Source organism: Heterodontus francisci, chromosome 5, assembly GCF_036365525.1.
Source record: "Heterodontus francisci isolate sHetFra1 chromosome 5, sHetFra1.hap1, whole genome shotgun sequence".
NCBI classification, from domain to species: Eukaryota; Metazoa; Chordata; class Chondrichthyes; order Heterodontiformes; family Heterodontidae; genus Heterodontus; species Heterodontus francisci.
In genome coordinates, this window is record NC_090375.1 from 15,372,937 (window position 1) to 15,400,630 (window position 27,694).

At 44.2% G+C, this 27,694-nt stretch overlaps 1 protein-coding gene across 2 annotated transcripts; it reads left to right on the forward strand.

The window, feature by feature from the left end:
* Window positions 1-215: 215 nt before the first annotated feature.
* On the forward strand, window positions 216-26,396 carry ttr (transthyretin (prealbumin, amyloidosis type I)). 2 transcript variants are annotated; one of them, XM_068031134.1, is made up of 4 exons: window positions 216-319; window positions 14,943-15,079; window positions 19,477-19,612; window positions 26,094-26,396. In XM_068031134.1, exons 1-4 carry the CDS (start codon window positions 260-262, stop codon window positions 26,196-26,198), a joined length of 438 nt encoding a protein of 145 aa, XP_067887235.1. In that variant the 5' UTR covers window positions 216-259; the 3' UTR covers window positions 26,199-26,396. The 2 variants fall into 2 exon arrangements, with proteins under 2 accessions (XP_067887235.1, XP_067887234.1); XM_068031133.1 differs by lacking the exon at window positions 216-319 and adding an exon at window positions 7,938-8,046.
* The last annotated feature ends 1,298 nt before the right edge of the window (window positions 26,397-27,694 follow it).

Consider the following 27,694-nt stretch of genomic DNA (forward strand, 5'->3'; position numbering starts at 1 on the left):
AATTTGTTTGTCGGGGCTGTTACACAGTTGGCTCTCCCCTTGCGCCTCTGTCTTTTTTCCTGCCAACTACTAAGTCTCTTCGACTCGCCACACTTTAGCCCCATCTTTATGGCTGCCCGCCAGCTCTGGCGAACGCTGGCAACTGACTCCCACGACTTGTGATCAATGTCACAGGATTTCATGTCGCGTTTGCAGACATCTTTAAAGCGGAGACATGGACGGCCGGTGGGTCTGAAACCAGTGGCGAGCTCGCTGTACAATGTGTCTTTGGAGATCCTGCCATCTTCCAGGGTTACAAGGAAGTGGTATTTCCTCAGGGGTTGGTATTAAGACCACTGCTCTTTTTGATATATATTAATGACCTGCAATTGGGTACTCAGGACATTAATTCAAAGGTTGCAAATGAAATTAAATTCAGAAATGCAGTAAACAATGAGGAGAATAATAACAAGTTTCTGCAGCACTTAAATAGACTGATGAACTGGGTAGACATATGGGCAGACGTAATTAATGCATAGAAGTGTGAAGTGATTCATTTTGGTAGGAAAAATGAGGAGAAACAACATGAACTAATTTGTACAATTTTAAAGTGGCCAATTAGGGATGGGCAATAAATGCTGATCTTGCCAGCAATGCCCACATCCCATAAACAAAAAAAAATTACACAATTCTCATAATTTTGATGAAGTTAAGCCTCAGGAACAAATAAATATAAAATATGAAATGTGTTTTTCTCCTCATTCTGAAACAAAACTGTACAGAACCAAATCTTCTTGTTTATATTTTCTTTTTATATCCTTTCTTATCGAAAATTATGCTTTAACAATTATTATCAGGGTTAAGTAATTGCCTTAGCTTCATTAGTAACCTTTAAGAAACAAAGTTTTGGAAGTTAAGTGCATTTTAAAATATCATAAAGGAGAGAAATATTTGTCCATTTTGTTAATATGCTTATTATTTTGGCAACCTGCTTAACAATTTTCTGGAATTGAGCTTTTTAATGGGTCTTTAAAGGGATCATTCCCTCTGCGACATTAATGGGTCTTTACCATTTGAGCACAGGAGTAATCAAGCCTGGTGAACTTCAGAATGATTGCCTTTGCAATCATTGTACGACTCAATTAACAGAAATAAAAACAAGAAATGCTGGAATCACTCAGCAGGTTTGGCAGCATCTGTGGAAAGAGAAGCAGAGTTAACGTTTCGGGTCAGTGACCCTTCTTCGGAACCCCGAAACGTCACTGACCCGAAACGTTAACGCTGCTTCTCTTTCCACAGATGCTGCCAGACCTGCTGAGTGGTTCCAGCATTTCTTGTTTTTGTTTCAGATTTCCAGCATCCGCAGTATTTTGCTTTCAATTAACAGAAATGTCGGTCGGGATTTTGTTGAAGTCACAAACGTCGGGATCCATGCCGGGGGTGGGAGGGCTGGAAGATTGTACCGGTAGTGACCCGCCACGGAGTCTGACGCCGGGACTGATCTTCCTGGTGGCAGCGAGACTCCACGGCAGCTGCCCCCGCCGCTGGGCAAAGGGAGCCGGCTTTACATATGTAAATGAAGTCCCTGAATAAATTTAAATAAAACTCGCACGGATCTTACCTGCTGCCCAGGATCTTCCTAGTGGTGGCCGGCTCTCACGCACCTTCACTTCCCCATCCAAGGATAGCTAGCACCACCAAGGTGGGGAATGGTAAGGGGTCAAATGTGTATGAATAGTGTAGGGGTTGGGGGAAAGGGGTGACCTCTGCACTTTGCGAAAGTGCAGCCGTCATATGTTTAACACATCAAATGTGGAGACTAGTAATTTAAGGTTTAAATGAACATTGTGAGGAAGGGGTAGTAAGTAGCTGGGCAACTGAGAGTGTGGGCTTACTTTTTTAAAAGTTCTTTCTTGGGATATGAGCGTCGCTGGCAAGTTCGACATTTATTGCCCATTCCTAATTGCCCTTGAGAAGGTGGTAGTGAGCTGCCTTTTTGAACCACTGCACTCCATCTGAGGTAGGTACACCCACAGTGCTGTTAGGAAGGGAGTTCCAGGATTTTGACCCAGCGACAGTGAAGGAATGGCGATATAGTTCCAAGTCAGGATGGTGTGTGACTTGGAGGGGAACTTGCAGGTGGTGGTGTTCTCATACATCTACTGTCCTTGTCCTTCACCTGAAACTCACCTGAAAGGAGTGTTTGGGGCCTTGGATGGTGAGGTGAGAGGAGGTAAAAGAGCAGGTATTACACCTCCTGCGATTGCATGGGAAGGTGCTGTGGGAAGGGGGCGAGGTGTTGGGGTAATGGAGGAGTGGACCAGAGTGTCGCAGAGGGAATGATCCCTTCGGAATGCTGACAGGGGAGTTGAAGATGCATTTTTCAACCAGGGTTGGTCCCCTGACTTGATGCTTGTGGTAGAGTGGGGAATATGCTGGGCTACTGAGGTTGCAGATTGTGGTTGAGTACAATTCTGCTCCTGCTGATGGCCCACAGGGACTCATGGATGCCCAGTTTTGCATTGCTAAATCTGTTTGAAATCTATCCCATTTAGCATGGTGATAGTGCCACACAACACGATGGAGGGTATCCTCAATGTGAAGGCGGGACTTCGTCTGCACAAGGACTGTGCAGTGGTCACTCCTACCAATACTGTCATGGACAGATGTATCTGCAACAGGTAGATTGGTGAGGACGAGGTCAAGTATGTTTTTCCCTCACCACCTGCCACAGACCCAGTCTAGCAGCTATGTCCTTTAGGACTTGGCCAGCAGTGGTGCTACCGAGCCACTCTTGATGATGGACATTGAAGTCCCCCACCCAGCGTACATTCTGTGCCCTTGCTACTCTCAGTGCTTCTTCCAAGTGGTGTTCAACATGGAGGCATACTGATTCATCAGCCGAGGGAGGACAGTAGGATTCCTTGACCATGTTTGACCTGATGCTATGAGACTTCATGCAGTCCAGTGTCAATGTTGGGAACTCCCAGGGCAACTCCCTCCCTACTGTATACCACTGTGCCGCCACCTCTGGTGAGTCTGACCTGCATGTGGGACGGGACATACCCGGGAATGGTGATGATGGTGACTGGAACATTGTATGTAAGGTATTGATTGGATGAGTATGTCTGTGGGGCAGCTCTCTCTCTCTTTGGCACAAGCCTCCAGATGTTAGTAAGGAAGACTAGTAAGCGTTGACAGAGTAGGATGTGCCATTGTCATTTCCAGTGCCTGTGTCGATGTTGGGTGGTCTGTCCTGTTTTATTTGTTTTTAATTTTTCTGCAGTGGTTTGATACAACTGAGTGGCTTGCTGGGCCATTTCAGAGAGCAGACAAGAGTCAACCATATTGCTGTGGGTCTGGAGTCATATGTAGACCAGCAGATTTCATTCCCTTAAGGGCATTATTGAACCAGATGGGATTTTATGGCATTCAGTAGTTTCATGGTCACCACACCATTATTTTTTAATTAATTGAATTAAATTCTACCAGCTGCCATGGTGGTATTTGAACCCATGTCCCCAGAGCATTAGTCACGGCCTCTGGACTAAAGATTGTAGTATTGCCTTAAAAGCTGCATCACGTATAAGAAGGAGGCAGATTCAACTGAGGCACTTGAGGGAATTGGATTGTTATCTGAAAAGGAAGTATGTGCAGGGCTATGGGGAGAAGGTCAGGGAGTGGCACTAGGTTCATTGCTGTTTTGGAGAGCCAGCACAGACACGATGGGCCAAATGGCCTCCCTCTGTGCTGTAACAATTCTGTGATTCTCTGCTTGAATTCAATTATATTGGAATTAAAAAGCTAGTCTAATGGTAACCATGAAACCATTGTCAATTGTTGTAAAAACCCATCTAGTTCACTAATGTCCTTTAGGGAAGGAAATCGGTGGTGGAGGGAGTGAATGTTTGTGGATGGGGTGCCAATCAAGCGGGCTGCTTTGTCCTGGATGGTGTCGAGCTTCTTGAGTGTTGTTGGAGCTGCACCCATCCAGGCAAGTGGAGAGTATTCCATCACACTCCTGACTTGTGCCTTGCAGATGGTGGACAGGCTTTGGGGAGTCAGGAGGTGAGTTACTTACCACAGGATTCCTAGCCTCTGACCTGCTCTTGTAGCCATGGTATTTATACGGCTACTCCAGTTCAGTTTCTGGTCAATGGGAACCCCCAGAATGTTGATAGTGGGGTTTCAGCGATGGTAATGCCATTGAATATCATGAGGAAATGGTTAGTTTTTCTCTTGTTGGAGATGATCATTGCCTGGCACTTGTGTGGCATGAATGTTACTTGCCACTTATCAACCCAAGCTTGGATATTGTCCAGGTCTTGCTACATTTCTACACAGACTGCTTCAGTATTTGAGGAGTCGCGAATGGTGCTGAACATTGTGCAATCATCAGTGAGCATCACCACTTCTGATCTTATGATTGAAGAAAGGTCATTGATGAAGCAGTTAAGATGGTTAAGCCTAGGGCTCTACCCTGAGGAACTGCTGCAGTGATGTCCTGGAGCTCAGATGATTGACCTCCAACAACCACAACCATCTTCCTTTGCGCTAGGTATGACTCCAACCAGCAGAGAGTTTTCTCCCTGATTCCCATTGACTCCAGTTTTACTAGGGCTCCTTGTGCCATATTCAGTCAAATACTGCCTTGATGCCAAGGGCAGTCACTCTCACCTCATCTCTTGAGTTCAGCGCTTTTGTCCACGTTTGAACCAAGGGCTGTGATGAGGTCTGGAGCTGTGTGGCCCTGGCAGAACTCAAACTGAGTGTCACTGAGCAGGTTATTGCTGAGCAAGTGCTGCTTGATGGCACTGTTGATGACACCTTCCATCACTTTACTGATGATTGAGAGTAGACTGATGGGGCGATAATTGGCTGCTTTTAGTGCACAGGACATACCTGGGCAATTTTCCACTTTGCCGGGTAGATGCCAGTGTTGTAACTGTACTGGAACAGCTTGGCTAGGGGCGCAGCAAGTTCTGGAGCACAGGTCTTCAGTACCATTGCCGGAATATTGTCAGGGCCCATAGCCTTTGCAGTATCCAGTGCCTTCAGTCATTTCTTGATATCACGTGGAGTGAATCGAATTGGCTGAAGTCCAGCATCTGTGATGCTGGAGACTTCAGAAGGAGGCCGAGATGGATCATCAACTCGGCACTTCTGGCTGAAGATTGTTGCAAGTGCTTCTGCCTTATCTTTCACACTAACGTGCTGGGCTCCCTTATTGAGGATGGGATATTTGTGGAGCCACCTCCTCCAGTTAGTTGTTTAATTGTCCACCACCATTCAAGGTTGGATGTGGCAGGTCTGCAGAGCTTACATCTGATCCTTTGGTTATGGGATCGCTTAACTCTGTCTATTGCATGCTGCTTATGCAGTTAGGAGTGCAAGTAGTCCTGGGTTGTAGCTTCACCAGGTTGACACCTCATTTTGAGGTATGCCTGGTGCTGCTCCTGGCATGCCCTCCTGCACTCTTCAATGAGCCAGGGTTGGTCTCCTGGCTTGATGGTAATGGTAGAGTGGGGGGGATATGCCGGGTCATGAGTTTACAGATTGTGGTTGAGTACAATTCTGCTGCTGCTGATGATCCACAGTGTCTCATGGATGCCCAGTTTTGCATTGCTAGATCTGTTCCAAATCTATTCTATTTAGCATGGTGGTAGTGCCACACAACACAATGGAGGATATCCTCAATGTGAAGGTGGGACTTCGTCTCCACAAGGACTGTGCGGTGGTCACTCCTACCAATACTGTCATGGACAGGTGCATCTGTGGCAGGCAGATTGGTGAGGACAAGGTCAAGTACGTTTTTCCCTCTTGTTGGTTCCCTCACCACCTGCTGCAGACCCAATCTAGCAGCTATGTCCTTTAGGACTCGGCCAGCTCGGTCAGTAGTGGTGCTACCAAGCCATTCTTGGTGATGGACATTGAAATCCCCCACCCAGAGTACATTCTGCGCCCTTGCCACCCTCAGTGCTTCCTCCAAGTGGTTTTCAACATGGAGGAGTACTGAGTCATCAGCTGAGGTGGTAGGTGGTAATCAGTAGGAGGTTACCTTCCCCATGTTTGACCTGATGCCATGAGACTTCATGGTGTCCAGAATCGATGTTGAGGACTCCCAGGGCAACTCCCTCCCTACTGTATACCACTGTGCCGCCACCTCTGCTGGGTCTGTCCTGCCGGTGGGACAGGACATACCCAGGGATAGTGATTGCAGTGTCTGGGACATTGTCTGTTAGGTATGATTCCGTGAGTATGACTATGTCAGGCTGTTGCTTGACTAGTCTGTGGGACAGCTCTCCCAACTTTGGTACAAGGCCCCAGATGTTAGTAAGGAGGACTTTGCAGGGTCGACAGGGTTTCCGGTGCCTAGGCCGAGGCCGGTTGGGGTCCGTCTGATTTCATTCCTTTCTATTTTAGATTAGATTAGATTAGATTAGAGATACAGCACTGAAACAGGCCCTTCGGCCCACCGAGTCTGTGCCAAACATCAACCACCCATTTATACTAATCCCATATTCCTACCAAACATCCCCACCCTATATTCCCCTACCACCTACCTATACTAGTGACAATTTATAATGGCCAATTTACCTACCAACCTGCAAGTCTTTGGCTTGTGGGAGGAAACCGGAGCACCCGGAGAAAACCCACGCAGACACAGGGAGAACTTGCAAACTCCACACAGGCAGTACCCGGAATCGAACCCGGGTCCCTGGAGCTGTGAGGCTGCGGTGCTAACCACTGCGCCACTGTGCCGCCCCTGGAGAAGGTGGTGGTGAGCTGCCTTCTTGAACTGCTGTAGTCCATCTGGTGTAGGTACACCCATAGTGCTGTTAGGGAGGGAGTTCCAGGATTATCACGTGGGGAATTGAATAGAAAAGTAGGGAGGCTATGCTTCAACTATACAGGGCATTGGTGAGACAACATCTGGAGTACTGTGTACAGTACTGGTCTCCTTATTTAACGAAGGACGTAAATACATTGGAGGCAGTACAGTGAAGGTTTACTAGACTAATACCTGGAATGGGCGGGCTGTCTTACGAGGAAAGATTGAACAGGCTAGACTTGTGTCCAGTGGAATTTAGAAGAGTAAGAGGTGATTTGATTGAAACGTATAAGATCCTGAGAGGTCTTGACAGGGTGGATGTGGAAAGGATGTTTCCCCTTGTGGGAAAATCTAGAACTAGGGATCACTGTTTAAAAATAAGGGGTCGCCCATTTAAGACAGAGATGAGGAGAATTTTTTTCTCTCAGAGGGTTGTGAGTCTTTGGAATTCTCTTCCTCAAAAGGCAGTGGAAGCAGAGTCTTTGAATATTTTTAAGGCAGAGGTAGACAGATTCCTGATAAGCAAGGGAGTGGAAGGTTATCGGGGGTCGGTGGAAATGTGGAGTAATCAGTTCAGCCATGAACTTATTGAATGGCTGAGCAGACTCGAGGGGCCGAGTGGCCTACTCCTGCTCCTAATTCGTTTGCTCGTATTTTGACCCAGCGACAGTGAAGGAACGGCGATATATTTCCAAGTCAGGATGGTGTGTGACTTGGAGGGGAACCTGCAGGTGGTGATGTTCCCATGCATTTGCTGTCCTTGTCCTTCTAGGTGGTAGAGGTTGTGGACCCAGCAGGTTGCTGGCAATCTGGATTTTTTTTTTTAATTGGAAACTTAGTTGAAAAAAAATCACAGATCTGCAGGATGTGGTTTTAAAATGTTTGCATCAACAAACTGAACAAAACTGAGCTTTGTCTCAAATGTTATTTTGATGTGTCATTGCCCCTTTAAAACAGAGAAACTGTTCGGCGGAGTTGATTTTGTGTTTGATGGAATTTCAAATAAATGCCCTTTTTCTATGAGTTACTTATTCTCTTACTGTTTACTAAGACAATAATGTGAGTTGGCAGTTTGGAGATTAGAGACCAGGTGACCTGTGCAGGGCTGAACTATAAAATATCCCCCATCCAGGAAACCCGTTCATCTTCTGGTTTACAGAGGAGAAGGCACAATGCTGCGTCTTACATTGTTCTTTGTCTTCACCCTTACTGCCTTTTATGAAGCAACACCAGTGGTAAGTGTTTGTAATAATGGGGTGTTTTTCAGGTAGTAGCACCAGCTTCTGTTATGACTTTCTTTTTGCTTTAGCCTGTAGCAGACACATTTTGTACGACATATATGGGATGAAATCAGTAGAGAGTAAGGCCGTGCTGGTAGGGGATTTTCCAGAGGGGCTGCCTTTCCAACTTTTTTAAATGAAAGATTAAAAACATCTTTAAATGATGCATTACTTAGTTTGGAATTATAATTAAAGTCAATTAGAAGTAGTGTTCTTGAACAGAATGCATTATTGAAATAATGTGCACTTAGGTTTGTTTAAGCAAGATAAACTATCCATGTACTTGAGATTTTTATGACTCTATTGAGACAGAATGGCAATTGATGCACCTTGTCTGAAAGAAAGCTTTTTAAAACAGGTGACAGTATAAAGTGATTTAAGTTATTTGAAGTGAATCTAAACACTATTTGGATTCCACCTATGTTAGCACACTTCTGATTAGAGTTCATGAAATTATTTGTGCTTCAGTTAATATCTCGTACAAAACTTTGTAGTCGTAGCTCAAATTCCAGGGGTTTTCTAAATTTGTTCCAGGTAGACACCAAAATATTGTTTATACCAGCTACTACAGTCTGTGTAACCTGGCTTCAGCAATTCCGATGAAGGGTCACTGACCTGAAACGTTAACTCTGCTTCTCGCTCCACAGATGTGCCAGACCTGCTGAGTATTTCCAGCATTTCTTGTTTTTATTTCAGCATAAATAACGTTGCTACATAAATTGTACAGTAAACAATATACTATACAGCTTGTTCAGTCATACATATGTACATTGGGGCGAATTTTACAGACCGCCTGACGGGGGTTGGGGGGGTTGGGGGTGGAATGCCAGAAAATGTTTCTGGCAGAGGCTCACAATGGGCCTCGATGCTGGGAAGGCCCAGCCTGATGTTGCCAGCGACTGCGAGGCCTCGTGGCGGCCCAACTGCCGCTCAGTGACGGCAGCAAAATTTAAATACGTAGATTAATGTAAATAAACAAATTAAGTACCTTCACATTCCCGCAGTCCGTCCCGGTGCAATATTTGTGTCGGTGGCCAGCACTCCTGTGCCTTCAGATCCCCATCCGGAACACTGGATTAGTATAGATAAGCATTATGGTCGGCATGGACCAGGTGGGCCGAAGGGCCTGTTTCTGTGCTGTACGACTCTATGACTCTATAACAGCCAATCATGGCCCTAGTGTTATGAAGGCTGTGGGTTCAAATCCCACGTCAGAGACTTCAGCACAAAGTTTAGGCTGACACTTTCAGTGCACTGCTGTGCTGCACCAGACAGGTGAGATGTTAAACTGAGGCCCTGTTCTTCCCCTACAAGTGGGTTTTAAAGATCCCATGGTATTATTTAAAGATGAGTAGGGGAAGTGTCTTCAAACAGCACCATTACCTGGTGATTATTGTATTGCTGTTTGTAGCAGCTTGCAATGTGCAAATTGGCTGCTGCATTACAATGGTGACTACATTTAAAAAGTACTTAATTGGCTGGAGAGTGCTTTGGACCATCCAGAGGCCATGAAAGGTGCTACAGAAATGCAAGTCTTTCATTACTTTAATAACACCCTGTGATGATCACTGCTCAAAGCACAACTCGCAATCACTAACTGAACCGCTGAGATGGTTCTGTCACTGACAGATGTTGAGTTTCTGAGAGAGTAAAGATTGAAAAATAATACTTTTCACAACCGAAAGATGACCCGAAACAGTTAACAATCAATGAAATACATTTGAGGTGTAATCGCTTGTTGTAAAGCAAGAAACACAGCAGCCAATTTTCACACAGCAAGCTCCCACAAACAGCAATGAGATAATAGCCAGATAACTTGCTCATTTTATCGATCAGAGGCAATAATCTAATCACAGTGAAGGCTCCTTGGGATTCCTTTCGTGACCTAGTTTGTGACCCTGCACAGCAGACGAGTAACTATATTTAACTGCTGCAAACATTTTCTTGTTTTCAAATTTTAATTAGCCACAAAATATTCAGCTGGTACCAGATCCAATGTTTTATTTAAAGAGAACTCCTGATTGTGCAGTGTGGGTAAATGCAGTGTTGTCACACCACATCAGAAACCCCAGCTTCAATCCGCAGTCTTTATGCAATTGGCGGATCTCAGGTTGGGGCAAAATAGACCAGAGATGAAGGGCTTATCTTATGAAGAAAGGTTGAACAGGTTGGGCCTATACCCATTGGAGTTTAGAAAAATGAGAGATGATCTCATTGAAACATATAAAATTCTTAAAGGGCTTGACAAGGTCGATGCTGAGAAACTGTTTCCCCTGTCTGGGGAATCTAGAACACGGGGTCACACTCTCAGAATAAGGACGTTTAGGACTGAGATGAAGAGAAGTTCTTTCACTCAAATGTAGTGAATCTTTGGAATTCTCTACCCTGCAGAGTCTTTGAGTATATTCAAGACAGAGGTTGTTATGTTTTAGGTATTAAGGGAATTAAGGAATATGGGGATGGAGCGGGAAAGTGGAATTGAGGTAGAAGATCAGCCATGATTTTGTTGAATGGTGGAGTAGGCTCGAAGGGCCAAATGGCCTGCTCCAGCTCCTATTTCTAATGTTCTTATGTACACATGTGAAGTGCTCATGGGTTAGAGAAAACAAAAAAAAAATCAGCCAGCTATATGGTGATCCTGTCTGGAAAATTCATACAGTGATTTGCAGTGATGACAGGATTTGGATTGGATGTGACTTCGCCATCTCATGCATGCAGTCATTCCATCCCCACCCCCACAGTGAAATGTCTCATTATCATTCATTGTCTAGGTCACATTTAATAGAGGATTGTCAGTACGAGTGCCCACCAACAACAACTTGCAATTATAAAGCGTCTTTAACATAGCAAAGCCTACCAAGGTTCTTCACAGGAGTCATAAGGTGCTTTTGGGACAGGTGACCAAAAGCTTGGTCAGAGAGGTAGGTTTTAAGGAGAGTGTCAGGCAAGCCCCCCATCTGCCAAGAAAGAGGAATTTTGTCACATGACCATTGATTTTTAAGCTATTGTTGGTGACGAAAGAACTTGCTTTAAAAAACAATTGAAGATTTTGGCTGCAGAGAGACATTAGCATATCAACAGACAGTACTTCAAAGGACAAAGGAGCTACTCCCTGCACCAATTTAATTCACAATGGACTTTTGATTACCAGACATTGAAGGTGGAAAGGCTAGCATTCCAGTTTAACTGCTCAGAAGGCCGAATACATAAACGGACATGGGTCAGGCCAGCTTTAGTCACATGACTAACTGACTGTCAGAGTTTTTTGAATTTGAACTTCCAACAGGAAATTTAAACTCAGAAAGCACTTTTCTCCTGAACGAAGAAGACCCCTCTTCTGTCTGCTCTCATCTCGCTCTCACCAGCTTCAGAAACTATTGAAGACATCTGAACCCCAGAGAGCAAATTCTCCTACAGTGAACAAGGTTTAAGAAGCATACTGAGCCCCAACAAAAAGTAAGAGCTGTCCACAATCAAGGACTCTACGGTGAGCTGGAAACACAGAAACAGTAACAAGAAACCCCCTTTTAGAGACTGCCTCAAACCTCTCCATTTTATTTTTCTTCTGCTCTTTTCTGTCCCTATTTGCATGTGTGTATCATGTGTGTATCATGTGTGTATCATGTGTGCATGCTGGCATGTCGTATATCCATGGGTGTCAACAGCATTAGAGTTTAAGCTAAGGTTTAATAAATTTCACTTTTCTTCTTTAAACCTAAGAAGGCCTGTTTGTGCTCATTTCTTTACCTTATAATTGGAAAGTTGTGAACAAAGATTCATCAAGGGCGAGCTCAAAACATGGTGTGTTTAAAAATAAAACCCTGTTACAATAAATCCAGGTGAAGGCAGTAAAAGACCCCTAGACACCTTTCTCACCTGGTTGTAATAAGAGTCTTAAATGAAGAGAGAGAAGTAGAGAGGCAGAGAGGTTTAGGGAGGGAATTCCAGAGACTAAGGTCCAGACAGCTGAAGGTATGGCCACCAATGGAGAGGTGAAAAAAATTGGAGATGCTCAAAAGAATTGGACGTGCCGTTCAGGGAGGGTTGATGGGATGCAGTCGAGGTGGGAGCAAAATTGGGCCAGGTTTACAACAGGAGAACAATTTTATGGCTTGGAAAATTACAGATTAGCAGTCTCACCATTTAAGAAACTGCACACCCAGTGAGTGCTGCTCCATATTGGGAGAGTCCATTGGAAGAATTGGCCTTTATTTGTGTTCGCCTTGGAACAATGCGAAATTGGAGGGGGTTGTGGGGGATGGGGGGAATGGAATGAACAAAGACTACTTAATGAACAAATAATACTAACATTTAGATGACACCTTTCATATTGAAATGTGTCAAGTACTTCTGAACTCACAATATTGCATTAACAACAATAAGGTGAATGACTAATTTATTTTTAGGTAGCATAGTGTTGAAGGAAGAATATTAACTGGGAGCACAAGGGTGATGATTGAGCAGGACTTGGTGCGAGTAAGGACAAAGGCAGCAGAGTTTTAGATGACTTCAAGTTTGTAGAGGGTAGAATGTGGGAGGCTGGCTAGCAGAGTGTTGGTATAAGTCAAGTCTAGAGGTAACAAAGGCATGGATGAGGGTTTCAGCGGCAGATGAGTTGAGACAGGGGTGGAGTCAGGTGATGTTATAGATGTGCCATAAAATCGGTCGGTCGGTGGTCTTGTGTGTGAAAAGACCGACCACAGCCTGTTCTTCGTTGACACAGGAGACGAAAAAAAAGATCTGACCCGAAATAAAGGAAAATTTAAGCCTCTGCGATTCAAACTAATTCTACATTGGTCCTTGGTTTAATATCTCATCCAAAACATGGCAATTCCAACAACATAGCACTACACTGTAGTGTCAGTCCAGACGACACACTCAAACTATAGTCTTGGCTAATGCCCACAAACCTCTGGTGTAGAGGTGAGAGTGTTCCCACTGAGCCAAGCTGGCACATATCAATAGATTAGAACATTGGTTCTTTCTCCTGGCTATCCCATCTCGAGTGATGTCGGGCTTTTCAAGGATAAAAGAGAAATCAGAATAATGCTACATAGTGTTTCTGTCCTAACACATTTTTCATCTGTGGAACAAGAATTTCTGAACCCAGATGGGGAAAGGATAAGGCTTTGTTCTAACAGGAGTGCAGAACTCTATTTAAGTACAATGCTTTTGCAATACTTTAACCAAAAAATTATGAGACTGTTAGCAAACCTGAAAGTAATGCTATTGAAAGCATTCTGGTTAGATCACATCCAGAGAGCTGCGTTCAGTTGTGGGCACCGCCCCTCAGGAAGGGCCTTTGAGGGGGGCACAGTGCAGATTCACCAGAAAGTTACCAGGGCTAATAGCGTTTAATTATGAGGACAGGTTGTATAGACTAGTCTTGTATTTTCTCGCATATAGAAGATTAAGGGGTGAACTATTTGAGTTGTTTGAGATGATTAAAGGAGTTGATAGGGTAGATAGAGAGAAACTATTTCCTCTGGTGAGGGGGAGTCCAGAACAAAGGGGCATAACCTTAAAATTAGGGCCAGGCCATTCAGAGGTGATGTTAGGAGACATTTATTCACACAAAGAGTTGTGAAAATCAGGAACTCAACATTCCAAAAAAGACTGTTGAGGCTGGGATGGGAGTCAATTAAGAGTTTCAAAACTGAGATTGACAGATTGAGGGTACAGTAGCATAGTGTTACATTACTGGATTTATGATGCAGATGCTTGGACTAATGATCCAGAATCATAATTTAAATTCCACCATGCAGCTAGGGAATTTAAATTCCATTAGATAAATAAATAGTCATTTGGTAGTACAGAACTTGAGTATTGCTGAAAACAGAGACATTTTGTTGAAGATTTACGTCTTGCACTCATCGGGACAATTCGCAAGAATACCTATGTAAGGGAAAGCAACAAATTCTAATTCTAAATTTATACTGTGTGAGAAGAGAGTGCTGATTGGTTGGCAAGTGGACAAGACTTAAACTGCCTGGTTTAAATTACAAAACAAAGCTAGGCAGTTCACTGACAGTCACCATAAATTGGTGCATTTTACATGAAAATGCCTGAACCAATCAGAGTTCACTTGCCAACCAATCAGCAATGTCTTCTCATAGAGTATAAATTTGTTACAGAAGGGGATTAAGAACTAAGGAGGGTTGATGGAGTTAGGATACAGATCAGCCATGGTCTCACTGAATGGCAGAACAGGCTCAAAAGGCTGAATGTCCTCCTCCTTTTATTTAGAGATACAGCACTGAAACAGGCCCTTCGGGCCCACCAAGTCTGTACCATCAACCACCCATTTAATACTAATCCTACATTAATCCCATATTCCCTACCGCATCCCCACAATTCTCCTACCATCTACCTACACTAGGGGCAATTTACAATGGCCAATTTACCTATCAACCTGCAAGTCTTTGGTTGTGGGAGGAAACCAGAGCACCCGGCGGAAACCCACGCAGTCACAGGGAGAACTTGCAAACTCCACACAGGCAGTACCTAGAACTGAACCCGGGTCGCTGGAGCTGTGAGGCTGCGGTGCTAACCACTGCGCCACTGCGCCACTGTTCCTATAATATCCAATATTCTGCAGATAAAAAGCAGCTGTCCTCACTGTAAAGCAAAAATGAAGTGAAATACCCCCAATATCCTACCAAATATAAAACATTATTCCATGCAGGATAAAACCAAGCATTTTTCAGTGACTTATTATAATGATGTAACTGATAATTCTGAAATATTACATGAGGGTTTGAAAAAACCTTTTGTTTCAAGTAAATCCTCTTTCCTCTCGTATTTTTACCTCAACTAATTCATCATCTCTGGTTTGTTTCTGTTCACTACAGGCACATGGTAGGACTGACAGAAAATGCCCTATAATCATCAAAGTTCTTAATGCTGTCAATGGAACACCAGCTGCAAACCTTAATCTGCAAATATACAAACGAAATGAGGACAGCAGCTGGCAGCAGCTCAATACTGGGTGAGTACAACAGCTGGATGTCGGTGCCTCAGACTCCTTCACATCTGAAAATAACCCCTTCTGGGGTTCCATTTCTTTCATTTATTCATTCATGGTATTTGGGCATCACTGGCAAGGCCAGTGTTTATTTCCCTTGAGAAGGTGGTGGTGAGTCGTCTTCTTGAATCGCTATAGTCCATGTGGGGTAGGTACACCCATGGTGCTGTTAGAATGGGAGTTCCAGGATTTTGACCCAGTGACAGTGAAGGAACGGTGATATAGTTCCAAGTCAGGATGGTGTGTGGCTTGGAGGGGAACTTGCAGGTGGTGGTGTTCCCATGTATTTGCTGCCCTTGTCCTTCTAGGTGGTAGAGATCGCGGGTTTGGAAGGTGCTGTCGAAGGAGCCTTGGCGAGTTGCTACGGTGCATCTTGTATATGGTACACACTGCTGGCACTGTGTGCTGGTGGTGGAGGGAGTGAATATTGAAGGTGGTGAATGAACAGGCTGTTTTGTCCTCAATGGTGTTAAGCTTGAGTGTTGTTGCAGCTGCACTCACGCAGGCAATTTCCTGTCCTTTTGAATGGTGAAGCTTTATTGAGCACATCAAGTAGTCATAATGCAGAAGAGCTACTTGGTAATGCAGTGTAGAGCTCATTTCAGTCTAATAAGGCAGCAGAAACATCACCTTCAGAACAACATGTGGTCCTCTCAATGACCAGCAACATGGTAGAACTGAGTTATCCTGTTTTGTTACAGCTGAGAAGTCATGCCAAAGCAGGTGAATGAGCCAGCTCTGCTGAAGATGCTATCAGCTGGACAACACTCTGGCTAATCTTACAGAAGTTCCCATTGCAACTTCCAAGGAGCTGGGGACATAAATGTTGAGAGCTGTGCTGGCTTTGACAGTCACTGGCACAGCTGTTCAGGCGCTTGATCTGATTCTGTATATCATTGTACGGAAGTCAGTATGATTCATTCAGGACGCCCTTAGTGGAGCAAAGTTGATGAAGGAACAGGCCCTCACTTCGTCCCTCATCAGATCTCAGATCAGGTCTCTTCGATGCTGCCTCCCTCTCCTTTGCACTCTTCACATAACCATCCATCAAGAGTGCAAAGAGGGAAATTGTCATCAGCCGTGGTTCAGTTGTAGCATTTGAGTTCTCGATTATTATAGGCTGATTTTGGAGCAGTAACTTTAGGGAAGGGATTATATGGCCTATATTCAGATAATTCCTAGCTTTTCCTGCACTTCTGCACTGGTGAGTAGAGATTGTTGCATTGTGGGTAAATGGGAGTCATGTTAATATTCAGCAAGGAGGAATTTGTGTTTGGATTCGGAACCTACACAGAATGGTGGAAAGAAGTTTCCTGCATTCCAGGGTTTTGAACCTTTACTTGTTCCTTGTCTTTCCTCCCATCCTATCTTTTTCACCTGATCTATGTTCTGTGCCAACTACATCTGGGCAGGGAGAGAGAGATGTTCTGCTCTGAGACTGCTGCCAGTGCAGGAAGCACATATGTACCCAGATTAACAAAGAGCCTTCATCCAAAATTTTTCTCTTCATTCTCTCCCTCTGTGGAATTTCTTGACCCATGCTTGGTCCATTCCCTTAGTAACTTTCAGCAGTGTAAAAGATCAAACCAGTGCCCACCCATATAGAGTCAACTCTCACCTCCTGAATCAGAAAAACCATAGAAACATAAAACCACAGAAAAGTTACAGCAGAGGAAGAAGCCATTCAGCCCATCCTGTCTGTTCTGGCTGAAAAAACTTGCCGCCCAATCTAATCCCACCTTCCAGCACCTGGTCCATAACCTTGCAGGTTTTAGCACTTCAGTTGCATGTCCAGGTACCTTTTAAATGAGTTGAGGGTTTCTGCCTCCACCACCATTCCTGGCAGTGAATTCCAGACACCCACCATCTTCTGGGTGTAAAATTTTTTCCTCATGTCCCCTCTAATCCTTCTACCAATCACCTTAAATCTGTGCCCCCTGGTAATTGATCTCTCCGCAAGGGGAAACAGGTCCTTCCTGTCTATTCTATCTAGGGCCCTCATAATTTTTTACACCTCAATTAAGTCACCCTCAGCCTCCTCTGTTCTAAGGAAAACAACCCTAGCCTACCCAATCTTTCCTCATAGCTGCAACTTTCAAGCCCTGGCAACATTCTTGTAAATCTCCTCTGTGCTCTCTCCAGAGCAATTATGTCCTTTCTGTAAGGTGGTCACCAGAACTGTATGCAATACTCCAGCTGTGGCCTAACCAGTGTTTTATACAGTTCCAGTATTACATCCCTGCTTTTGTATTCTATACCTCGGCCAATAAAGGAAAGCATTCCATATGCCTTCTTCACCACTCTATCTACCTGTCCTGCCACCTTCAGGGACCTGTGGACCTGCACTCCAAAGTCTCTCACTTCTTCTACCACTCTCAATATCCTCTTGTTTATTGTGTATTCCCTCACTTTGTTTGCCCTCCCCAAATGCATTACCTCACACTTCTCTGGACTGAATTCCATTTGCTTGTGTGCCCAAATCCCACTGCAGAGACTAACACACCCAGTGCCCATTACTGAGGGAGTGCTGCACTGTCGACGATGCGGTCTTTCAGATGTGATGTTGAACCCAAGTCTCACCTGCCCTCTCAGGTGGATGTAAAAGATCCCACAGAACCTTTCAGCTATGGTACTCCTGACCAGCACAAGAAATATTGTTTTCGTTACATTTACTGCATGGAATGTGCTGACTGGATGAAAAAATAATCAATTGGCAGATAAAAATTCAGGTTAAATAATTCATTGTGATTTTAATGGCCAATTTACACATCTTACAAAACTGTGCGACATGATCCCTGGATTGGATCAAACTGGAATGTTATTCCTTTGGTATGAACAAGATAGAACATACGAACTAGAAGCAGGAGTAGGCCATTCGGCCCCTTGTGCCTGCTCCACCCCATTCAATAAGATCATGGCTGATCTATTTGTGTCTCAAATTCCACACTCCCATCTACCCCCAATAACCTTTGATTCCCTTGACTAACAAGAATCTATCCACCTCCGCATTAAAAATATTCAATGACCCCGCCTCCACCACCTTCTGAGGCAGAGTTCTAAAGTCACACAACCCTCAGAGAAAAATTCTCCTCATCTCTGTCCTAAAAGGGCAATCCCTAATTTTAAAACAGTGCCCCCTAGTTCTGGACTCACCCACTAGAGGAAACATCCTTTCCACATCCACCTTGTCAAGACTGTTCAGGATCTTATAAACTTCAATCAAATCTCTCTTCACTCTTCTAAACTCCAGTGAAAACAAGCCCAGTCTGTCCAACCTTTCCTCATAAGACAACCCACTCATTCCAGGAATCAATCTAGTAAACCTCCTCTGAACCGCCTCCAACACATTTAGATCCTTCCTTAAATAAGGAGATCAAAACTGCACACAGTATTCGAGATGCCCTGTATAACTGAAACATAACATCCTTACTTTTCTTTTCAATTCCGCTCATAATAAAGGATAGCATTCCATTAGCCTTCCTTATTACTTGCTGTACCTGCATACTAACTTTTTGTGACTCATGCACTAGAACACCTAGATCCCTCTGCACCTCGGAATTCTGCAGTCATTCTCTGTTTAAGTAATACTCTGCTTTTTTATTCTTCCTGCCAAAGTGAACAAGTTCACATTTTCCTACATTATGCTCCAACTGCCAGATATTTTCCCACTCACTCAACCTATCTATATCAGTCTGCAACCTCCTTATGCCCTCTTCAAAATATACTTTCCTACCTATCTTTGCAAATTTAGCTACCATGCCATCACTGCCCTCATCTAAGTCATTGATATAAATTGTAAAAAGTTGAGGCCCCAGCACAGACCCCTGCGGGACTCCACTCGTCACATCCTGACAATCAGAAAAGGACCCATTTATGCGTACTCTCTGTTTTCTGCCAGTCAGCCAATCTTCTATCCATGCTAATGTGTTACTCCCTACACCATGAACTCCTACCTTGCACAATAACCTTTTTATGTAGCACCTTGTCAAATGCTTTCTGGAAATCCAAGTACGGTACATCAATGGCTCCTCTTTATCCACAGCACACGTTTCTCCTTCAAAGAACTCCAATGAATCGGTTAAACAGGTTTTCCCTTTCACAAAACCATGCTGATAGGAACAGGAGGAGGCCATTCAGCACCTCGAGTCTGTACCATCATTCAATTAGATCATGGCTGATCTGTACCTCAACCCCAACTACTTGCCAAGTTAATTCAAACTTCGGGATAAGACAGCAAACGTTTGCTTTGGTTTACCTTCAGCATTGAATACAAATAGTTGGCTTTTATTCAATTTGCACTTCACATTATTATAGAGGTAAAATCACAGGGACTGAATCTTTTCCTCATTGTTTCTTTCTAGGGTTACAACAGGAATGGGAGACGTCCACAATCTTATCTCTGAGGAGAACTTTGTTGCTGGATTGTACAAGGTCCACTTTAACACTGGTGACTACTGGAGGAGCCTTGCATTTACTCCCTTTCATGAATGTGTTAATGTAAGTCCCACATTAATTTTCTTAATCAATGCAAAAGACTTTTTCATTGCGAAACGTTAAAGGCTTCAATTCTACAACTATGATTACAGTTTTCAAAAGAAAAATCCAGTCACACCAATTCTTCAAATAAATTTCAGTTTACAGCGTTGCCAAGCAATAGGAAGAATAAGAGGCCAAAATGTCCTGGGATTCACCAATCCCAGGAGAAATTGTGGATAGCAGAATCATCCTTTATCTCTTACATAGAACGTATGGCACAGAAACAGGCCATTCGGCCCAACTGGTCCATGTTGTTGTTTAAGCTCAATATGAGCCTTCTCCCACCCCTCTTCATCTCACCCCATCAGCATATCCTTCTATTCCTTTCTCCCTCCCGTGTTTGTATAATGTTAGAATTATTAGAACATTACAGCGCAGTACAGGCCCTTCGGCCCTCGATGTTGCGCCGACCTGTGAAACCATCTGACCTACACTATTCCATTTTCATCCATATGTCTATCCAATGACCACTTAAATGCCCTTAAAGTTGGCAAATCTACTACTGCAGGCAGGGCGTTCCACGCCCCTACTACTCTCTGAGTAAAGAAACTACCTCTGACATCTGTCCTATATCTATCACCCCTCAACTTAAAGCTATGTCCCCTTGTGTTTGCCATCACCATCCGAGGAAAAAGACGCTCACTATCCACCCTATCTAACCCTCTGATTATCTTATATGTCTCTATTAAGTCACCTCTCCTCCTCCTTCTCTCCAACGAAAACAACCTCAAGTCCCTCAGCCTTTCCTCGTAAGACCTTCCCTCCATACCAGGCAACATCCTAGTAAATCTCCTCTGCACCCTTTCCATAGCTTCCACATCCTTCCTATAATGCGGTGACCAGAACTGCACGCAATACTCCAGGTGCGGTCTCACCAGAGTTTTGTACAGCTGCAGCATGACCTCGTGGCTCCAAAACTCGATCCCCCTACTAATAAAAGCTAACACACCATATGCCTTCTTAACAGCCCTATTAACCTGGGTAGCAACCTTCAGGGATTTATGCACCTGGACACCAAGATCTCTCTGTTCATCTACGCTACCAAGAATCTTCCCATTAGCCCAGTACTCTGCATTCCTGTTACTCCTTCCAAAGTGAATCACCTCGCACTTTTCCGCATTAAACTCCATTTGCCATCTCTCAGCCCAGCTCTGCAGCCTATCTATGTCCCTCTGTACCCTACAACATCCTTCGGCACTATCCACAACTCCACCGACCTCAGTGTCATCTGCAAATTTACTAACCCACCCTTCTACACCCTCTTCCAGGTCATTTATAAAAATGACAAACAGCAGTGGCCCCAAAACAGATCCTTGCGGTACACCACTAGTAACTAAACTCCAGGATGAACATTTGCCATCAACCACCACCCTCTGTCTTCTTTCAGCTAGCCAATTTCTGATCCAAAGCTCTAAATCATCTTCAACCCCATACTTCCGTATTTTCTGCAATAGCCTACCGTGGGGAACCTTATCAAACGCCTTACTGAAATCCATATACACCACATCCACTGCTTTACCCTCATCCACCTGTTTGGTCACCTTCTCGAAAAACTCAATAAGGTTTGTGAGGCACGACCTACCCGTCACAAAACCGTGCTGACTATCTCTAATGAACTTATTCTTTTCAAGATGATTATAAATCCTGTCTCTTATAACCTTTTCCAACATTTTACCCACAACCGAAGTAAGGCTCACAGGTCTATAATTACCAGGGCTGTCTCTACTCCCCTTCTTGAAGAAGGGGACAGCATTTGCTATCCTCCAGTCTTCCGGCACTATTCCTGTCGACAATGACGACATAAAGATCAAGGACGAAGGCTCTGCAATCTCCTCCCTAGCTTCCCAGAGAATCCTAGGGTAAATCCCATCTGGCCCAGGGGACTTATCTATTTTCACACTTTCCAAAATTGATAACACCTCCTCCTTGTGAACCTCAATCCCATCTAGCCTAGTAGCCTGAATCTCAGTATTCTCCTCAACAACATTTTCTTTCTCTACTGTAAATACTGACGCAAAATATTCATTTAACACTTCCCCTATCTCCTCTGATTCCACACACAACTTCCCACTACTATCCTTCATTGGCCCTAATCTAACTCTAGTCATTCTTTTATTCCTGATATACCTATAGAAAGCCTTAGGGTTTTCCCTGATCCTATCCGCCAATGACTTCTCATGTCCTCTCCTTGCTCTTCTTAGCTCTCCCTTTAGATCCTTCCTGGCTAGCTTGTAACTCTCAAGCTCCCTAACTGAGCCTTCACGTCTCATCCTAACATAAGCCTTCTTCTTCCTCTTGACAAGCGCTTCAACTTCTTTAGTAAACCACGGCTCCCTCGCTCGACAACTTCCTCCCTGCCTCACAGGTACATACTTATCAAGGACATGCAGTAGCTGCTCCTTGACTAAGCTCCACATTTCGATTGTGCCCATCCCCTGCAGTTTCCTTCCCCATCCTACGCATCCTAAATCTTGCCTAATCGCGTCATAATTTCCTTTCCCCCAGCTATAATTTTTGCCCTGCGGTATATACCTGTCCCTGCCCATCGCTAAGGTAAACCTAACCGAATTGTGATCACTATCACCAAAGTGCTCACCTACATCTAAATCTAACACCTGGCCGGGTTCATTTCCCAGTACCAAATCCAATGTGGCATCGCCCCTGGTTGGCCTGTCTACATACTGTGTCAGAAAACCCTCCTGCACACACTGGACAAAAACTGACCCATCTAAAGTACTCGAACTATAGTATTTCCAGTCGATATTTGGAAAGTTAAAGTCCCCTATAACAACTACCCTGTTACTCTCGCCCCTGTCGAGAATCATCTTCGCTATCCTTTCCTCTACATCTCTGGAACTATTTGGAGGTCTATAAAAGACTCCCAACAGGGTAACCTCACCTCTCCTGTTTCTAACCTCGGCCCATACTACCTCAGTAGACGAGTCCTCAAACGTCCTTTCTGTCGCTGTAATACTCTCCTTGATTAACAATGCCACACCCCCCCTCTTTTACCATCTTCTCTGTTCTTACTGAAACATCTAAATCCCGGAACCTGCAACATCCATTCCTGCCCCTGCTCTACCCATGTCTCCGAAAATGGCCACTACATCGAGATCCCAGGTACCAACCCATGCTGCAAGCTCACCCACCTTATTCCGGATGCTCCTGGCGTTGAAGTAGACACACTTTAAACCAGGTTCTTGCTTGCCAGTGCCCTCTTGCGTCCTTGTAACCATATCCCTGACCTCACTACTCTCAACATCCTGTACACTGGCACTACAATTTAGGTTCCCATTCCCCTGCTGAATTAGTTTAAACCCCCCCGAAGAGCACTATCAAATTTCCCCCCCCCAGGATATTGGTACCCCTCTGGTTCAGGTGAAGACCATCCTGTTTGTAGAGGTCCCACCTACCCCAGAAAGAGCCCCAATTATCCAGGAAACCAAAACCCTCCCTCCTGCACCATCCCTGCAGCCACATGTTCAACTCCTCTCTCTCCCTATTCCTTGCTTCGCTATCACGTGGCACGGGCAACAACCCAGAGATAACAACTCTGTTTGTTCTCGCTCTAAGCTTCCACCCTAGCTCCCTGAATTTCTGTCTTAAATCCCCATCTCTCTTCCTACCTATGTCGTTGGTGCCTATGTGGACCATGACTTGGGCCTGCTCCCCCTCCCCCTTAAGGATCCCAAAAACACGATCCGAGACATCACGAACCCTGGCACCTGGGAGGCAACATACCAACCGTGAGTCTCTCTCGTTCCCACAGAACCTCCTATCTGTTCCCCTAACTATGGAGTCCCCAATGACTAATGTTCTGCTCCTCTTCCCCCTTCCCTTCTGAGCAACAGGGACAGACTCTGTGCCAGATACCTGTACCCCATTGCTTACCCCTGGTAAGTCGTCCCCCGCAACAGTATCCAAAACGGTATACCTGTTGTTGAGGGAAACGGCCACAGGGGATCCCTGCACTGCCTACTGGTTCCCTCTCCTTCCTCTGACGGTAACCCATCCACCTACTTCTTTTACCTGAGGTGTGACTACGTCCCCATAACTCCTCTCAATAACCCCCTCCACCTCCCGAATGATCCGAAGTTCACCCAGCTCCAGCTCCAGTTCCCTAACGCGGTTCTTGAGGAGCTGGAGTTGGGTGCACTTCCCGCAGATGCAGTCAGCAGGGACACTCTTGGCGACCCTTACCTCCCACATTCTGCAGGAGGAACATTCAACTGCCTTAACCTCCATTCCCACTATTCTAAATTCCCAACAAATCTACTGAAAAACCAAAAACAAAAAGTCAAAACTTGTTAGGTTAGCAATCCAACGGACAGAACTTCTTAAATAAAAAGCTTACCTTATCAACACACCAGAGTCCTTTTTTTTTTGGTTAGAGGAGGAGGGTGGGTGGGAGACACTACACATGTAGTGTCTCAGTTACAGCCACCACCCAAATATATACTTTTTACTTACCCAGCAGTCCCCTGGTCCTCCGAAAACAAAAGGGAATTCACTTTTAAACTTACACTGAAATTGATTTCACAGCTGTAAGCCCGCTCCCGCACCTCCGTTACTATCAAAGCTGCAGTCACCGAAACTAAAATGTATCTCTGCTATTCGTCTCACCTATTCCCTGTGATAGTGAAGTCTACATTCTAACCATGCTCCGAGTAAAGATGTATCTCCTGAATTCATGATTGGATTTATCAGTGACTATCTATTTATAGCCTCTAGTTTTGATCTCCCCTCCAAGTGGACACAGCTTCTCTATGTCTAACCTATCTTCTTTTACATGCTTATATAAAATTATACAGACTATACAGCAAAGAAATAGGCCATATCAGTGTTTATGCTCCACTCGAGCTTCCTCCCATCCTTCCTCATTTAACTCTTATCAGAATATTGTTCTATTCCTTTCTCCCTCATATGCTTATCTATCTTCCCCTTAAGTGCATCGATACTATCCACCTCAACTATTCCCTGTGGTAGCGAGTTCCACCTTCTCATCAATCTCTGGGTAAAGAAGTTTCTTCTGAACTCCCTATTTGATTTCTTGGTGACTATCTTATATCAATGGCCTCTAGTTATGCTTTACCCCTAAAGTGGAAACACTCTCTCCCTGCCTCCTCTATTTTGGGTCAAAATCCTGGAACACCATTCCAAACAGCACTGTGGGTGTACCTACCCCACATGGACTGTAGCAGTTCAATAAGGCAGCTCACCAGGGCAATTAGGGATGGGTAATAAATGCTGGCCTAGCCAGCGACACCCACATGAACGAACAAAACCAAACACATTTCAGGAATTCCTCCTCCACTTTGCTTTCAATAATCTGGATCTTTAAAAGATATTGTTTAGGATTATAACATTGTGCTATCCATATGAACATTTCCTGGAAGCTCCTTAAACCATAATGTTTAATATTCTTTTGATTTTCTTGATGAACTCTATTGCCACGATCAACAAAATATACTTTTTACTGCAATCCTGCCTTATATTTTTGTGACCCTTTTGAGAGGCAGGTAATTTTGATATTGTGCAATGGTATAAATCAGATGATATAAATCAGCAGCCCGTTTTACATCTCACCTGATTTTGACTTCAGTTGATTTCAAGATGTCCAGCAAAGGAAAGCTGTTAAAACAGGACACCGATTTGTTCTCACCCATTTTATACTATCCCACAATCCACATCAGTAGTTAAGAGCGATGCCAAAATTACACCCTTAATTTCAAAAAATATATTGACCTCAGGCAAATGGTACAAAATCTGTTACTTGTAGTTCACAGACTACCAAAAAAAGTATACATTTTATAAACCAGGGTACAGAAACCAGAAGGAATCCCAGATGGAAAATCAAAATTCTACTTTCAGTTTCAATCTAATCTTGAGGTTTCATCCTTTAGAAACTATTCACATTTTCTGCTCTGAGTTGTTTTTGCATTGTGCAAAGGTCTTCAATAGATGATTACACGGTAATCACTGGCTCCTAGTCTTTACTCTGAATTTCATTCTGCTGGCTATATTTTGTTTACAAATAATAAATAGAAAACTGAAAATCACATAATAGTGATATGGGATGCTTCTCCAAATTTGAGACTGGAAGATTTAAAAAAAAACATGGAACAAAAAAGCTAATTTCTTCCAAAATACCAGGACTTCTAACTAATTGAATCCAAAGTTTCTGAGGAAGGTGATTTCCACCAGGCAAAACAACTAGCTTCTGCCATATATTCTTGCCATGTACTGAACAACCCTCCACAACCGATCCCTAACACAAGCAAAATACTGCAGATGCTGAAAATCTGAAATTTAAAACACAAAATGCTGTAAAACAGGTTCAGGCAGCAGCTGTGAAGAGAGAGAAAAACAGCGTTAACGTTTCAGGTCAATGGTCTTTCATCAGAACAGATCAGTGATTTTTTTAAAAATCCTTTTTCTTTAGGTGGTTTTCCGTGTGGACGGCTCGAATCATCATCACTACACTCTCGCTCTTCTTTTGAGTCCTTATTCCTATTCGACGACGGGAATTGTCAGTGACCCACACTAGGCCGAGTAAATGGCAGCAAATTCTGCTCAGCCTCCACTTCTGACGAAAAGAGCAAAGTTACCCAGAAAGAAATTACAAACTATTTAACAAGTGGTGAAAATTGAATTACATATTTGGCAACTATTGGCTTGAATTTTAATTACCTTTGTAACTGATCAAAAAACGGAGTTCAATAAAAGCATTTCTTCATAACTAAAAGTTTATCTACTAATGAAAGTCGTATTCATTACCCATTTGTTAACTCTTAATGGATTAACTCTCCCGCTTACATCAGCAAATTGTTAAGGTATACAGAATAAGTGTTGAATATGCACAGAGAGATAACGGCATATTCCCAACCTGTAACCTCCACCATTAACTTGTATTTATATAGCCCCTTTATTAGAATAACATGGCCAAAGGTGCTTCAAAGGATTGCTAAAAGAAATATATATCACCAAGTCAGATAAACCAATATTAGGACAAATGGGCAAAACTTGCTCAAAGAGATAGGTTTTGAGGAGCGCATTAAAGGAGGGGAGGGGTTGGGAGGGAATTTCAGAGCTTCAGACCCAAGGCAGCTGAAGGCATGGCCACTAATGGTGGAGTGATTAAAATCAGGGATGCTCAAGGCCAGAATTAGGGGAGCACAGAAATCTTGGAGGGTTGTGGGGCTGGAGGAGATTACAGAGATAAGAAAGGGTGACATCATGGAGGGAGTTGAAAACAAGAATGAAAATTTTTAAATCGAGGTGCTGCTTAACCGGGAGCCAAAGTAGGCCAGCGAGCACAGGGTGATGGGCGACTGGAACATAGTGCAAATCAGGACGCAGGCAGCAAAGGTTTGGAGGTCCTCAGGTTTAGATCATGGCTGAACACCACTTTCCCACGCTATCCCCATTTTTTTTTATTATTCATTCATGGGATGTGGGCATCTCTGGCCAGGCCAGCATACATTGCCCAGCCCAGCATACATTGACCAGCCCTAATTGCCCTTGAGAAGGTGGTGTTGAGTTGCCTTTTTGAACCGCTGCAGTCCATGTGGGGTAGGTACACCCACAGTGCTGTTAGGAAGGGAGTTCCAGGATTTTGACTCAGCGACAGTGAAGGAACGGTGATTTAGTTCCAATTCAGGATGGTGTGTGGCTTGGACGGGAACTTGCAGGTGGTGGTACTCCCAAGCATTTTCTGCCCTTGTCCTTCTAGGTGGTAGAGGTCGTAGGTTTGGAAGGTGCTTTCTAAAGAGACTTGGTGCGTCACTGCAGTGCATCTTGTAGATGGTACACACTGCTGCCACTGTGTGTCGGTGGTGGAGGGAGTGAATGTTTGTGGATGGGGTGCCAATCAAGCGGGCTGCTTTGTCCTGGACGGTGTGGAGCTTCTTGAGTGTTGTTGGAGCTGCACCCATCCAGGCAAGTGGAGAGTATTCCATCACACTCCTGACTTGTGCCTTGTAGATGGTGGACAGACTTTGGGGAGTCAGGTGAGTTACTTGCCACAGGATTCCAAGCCTCTAA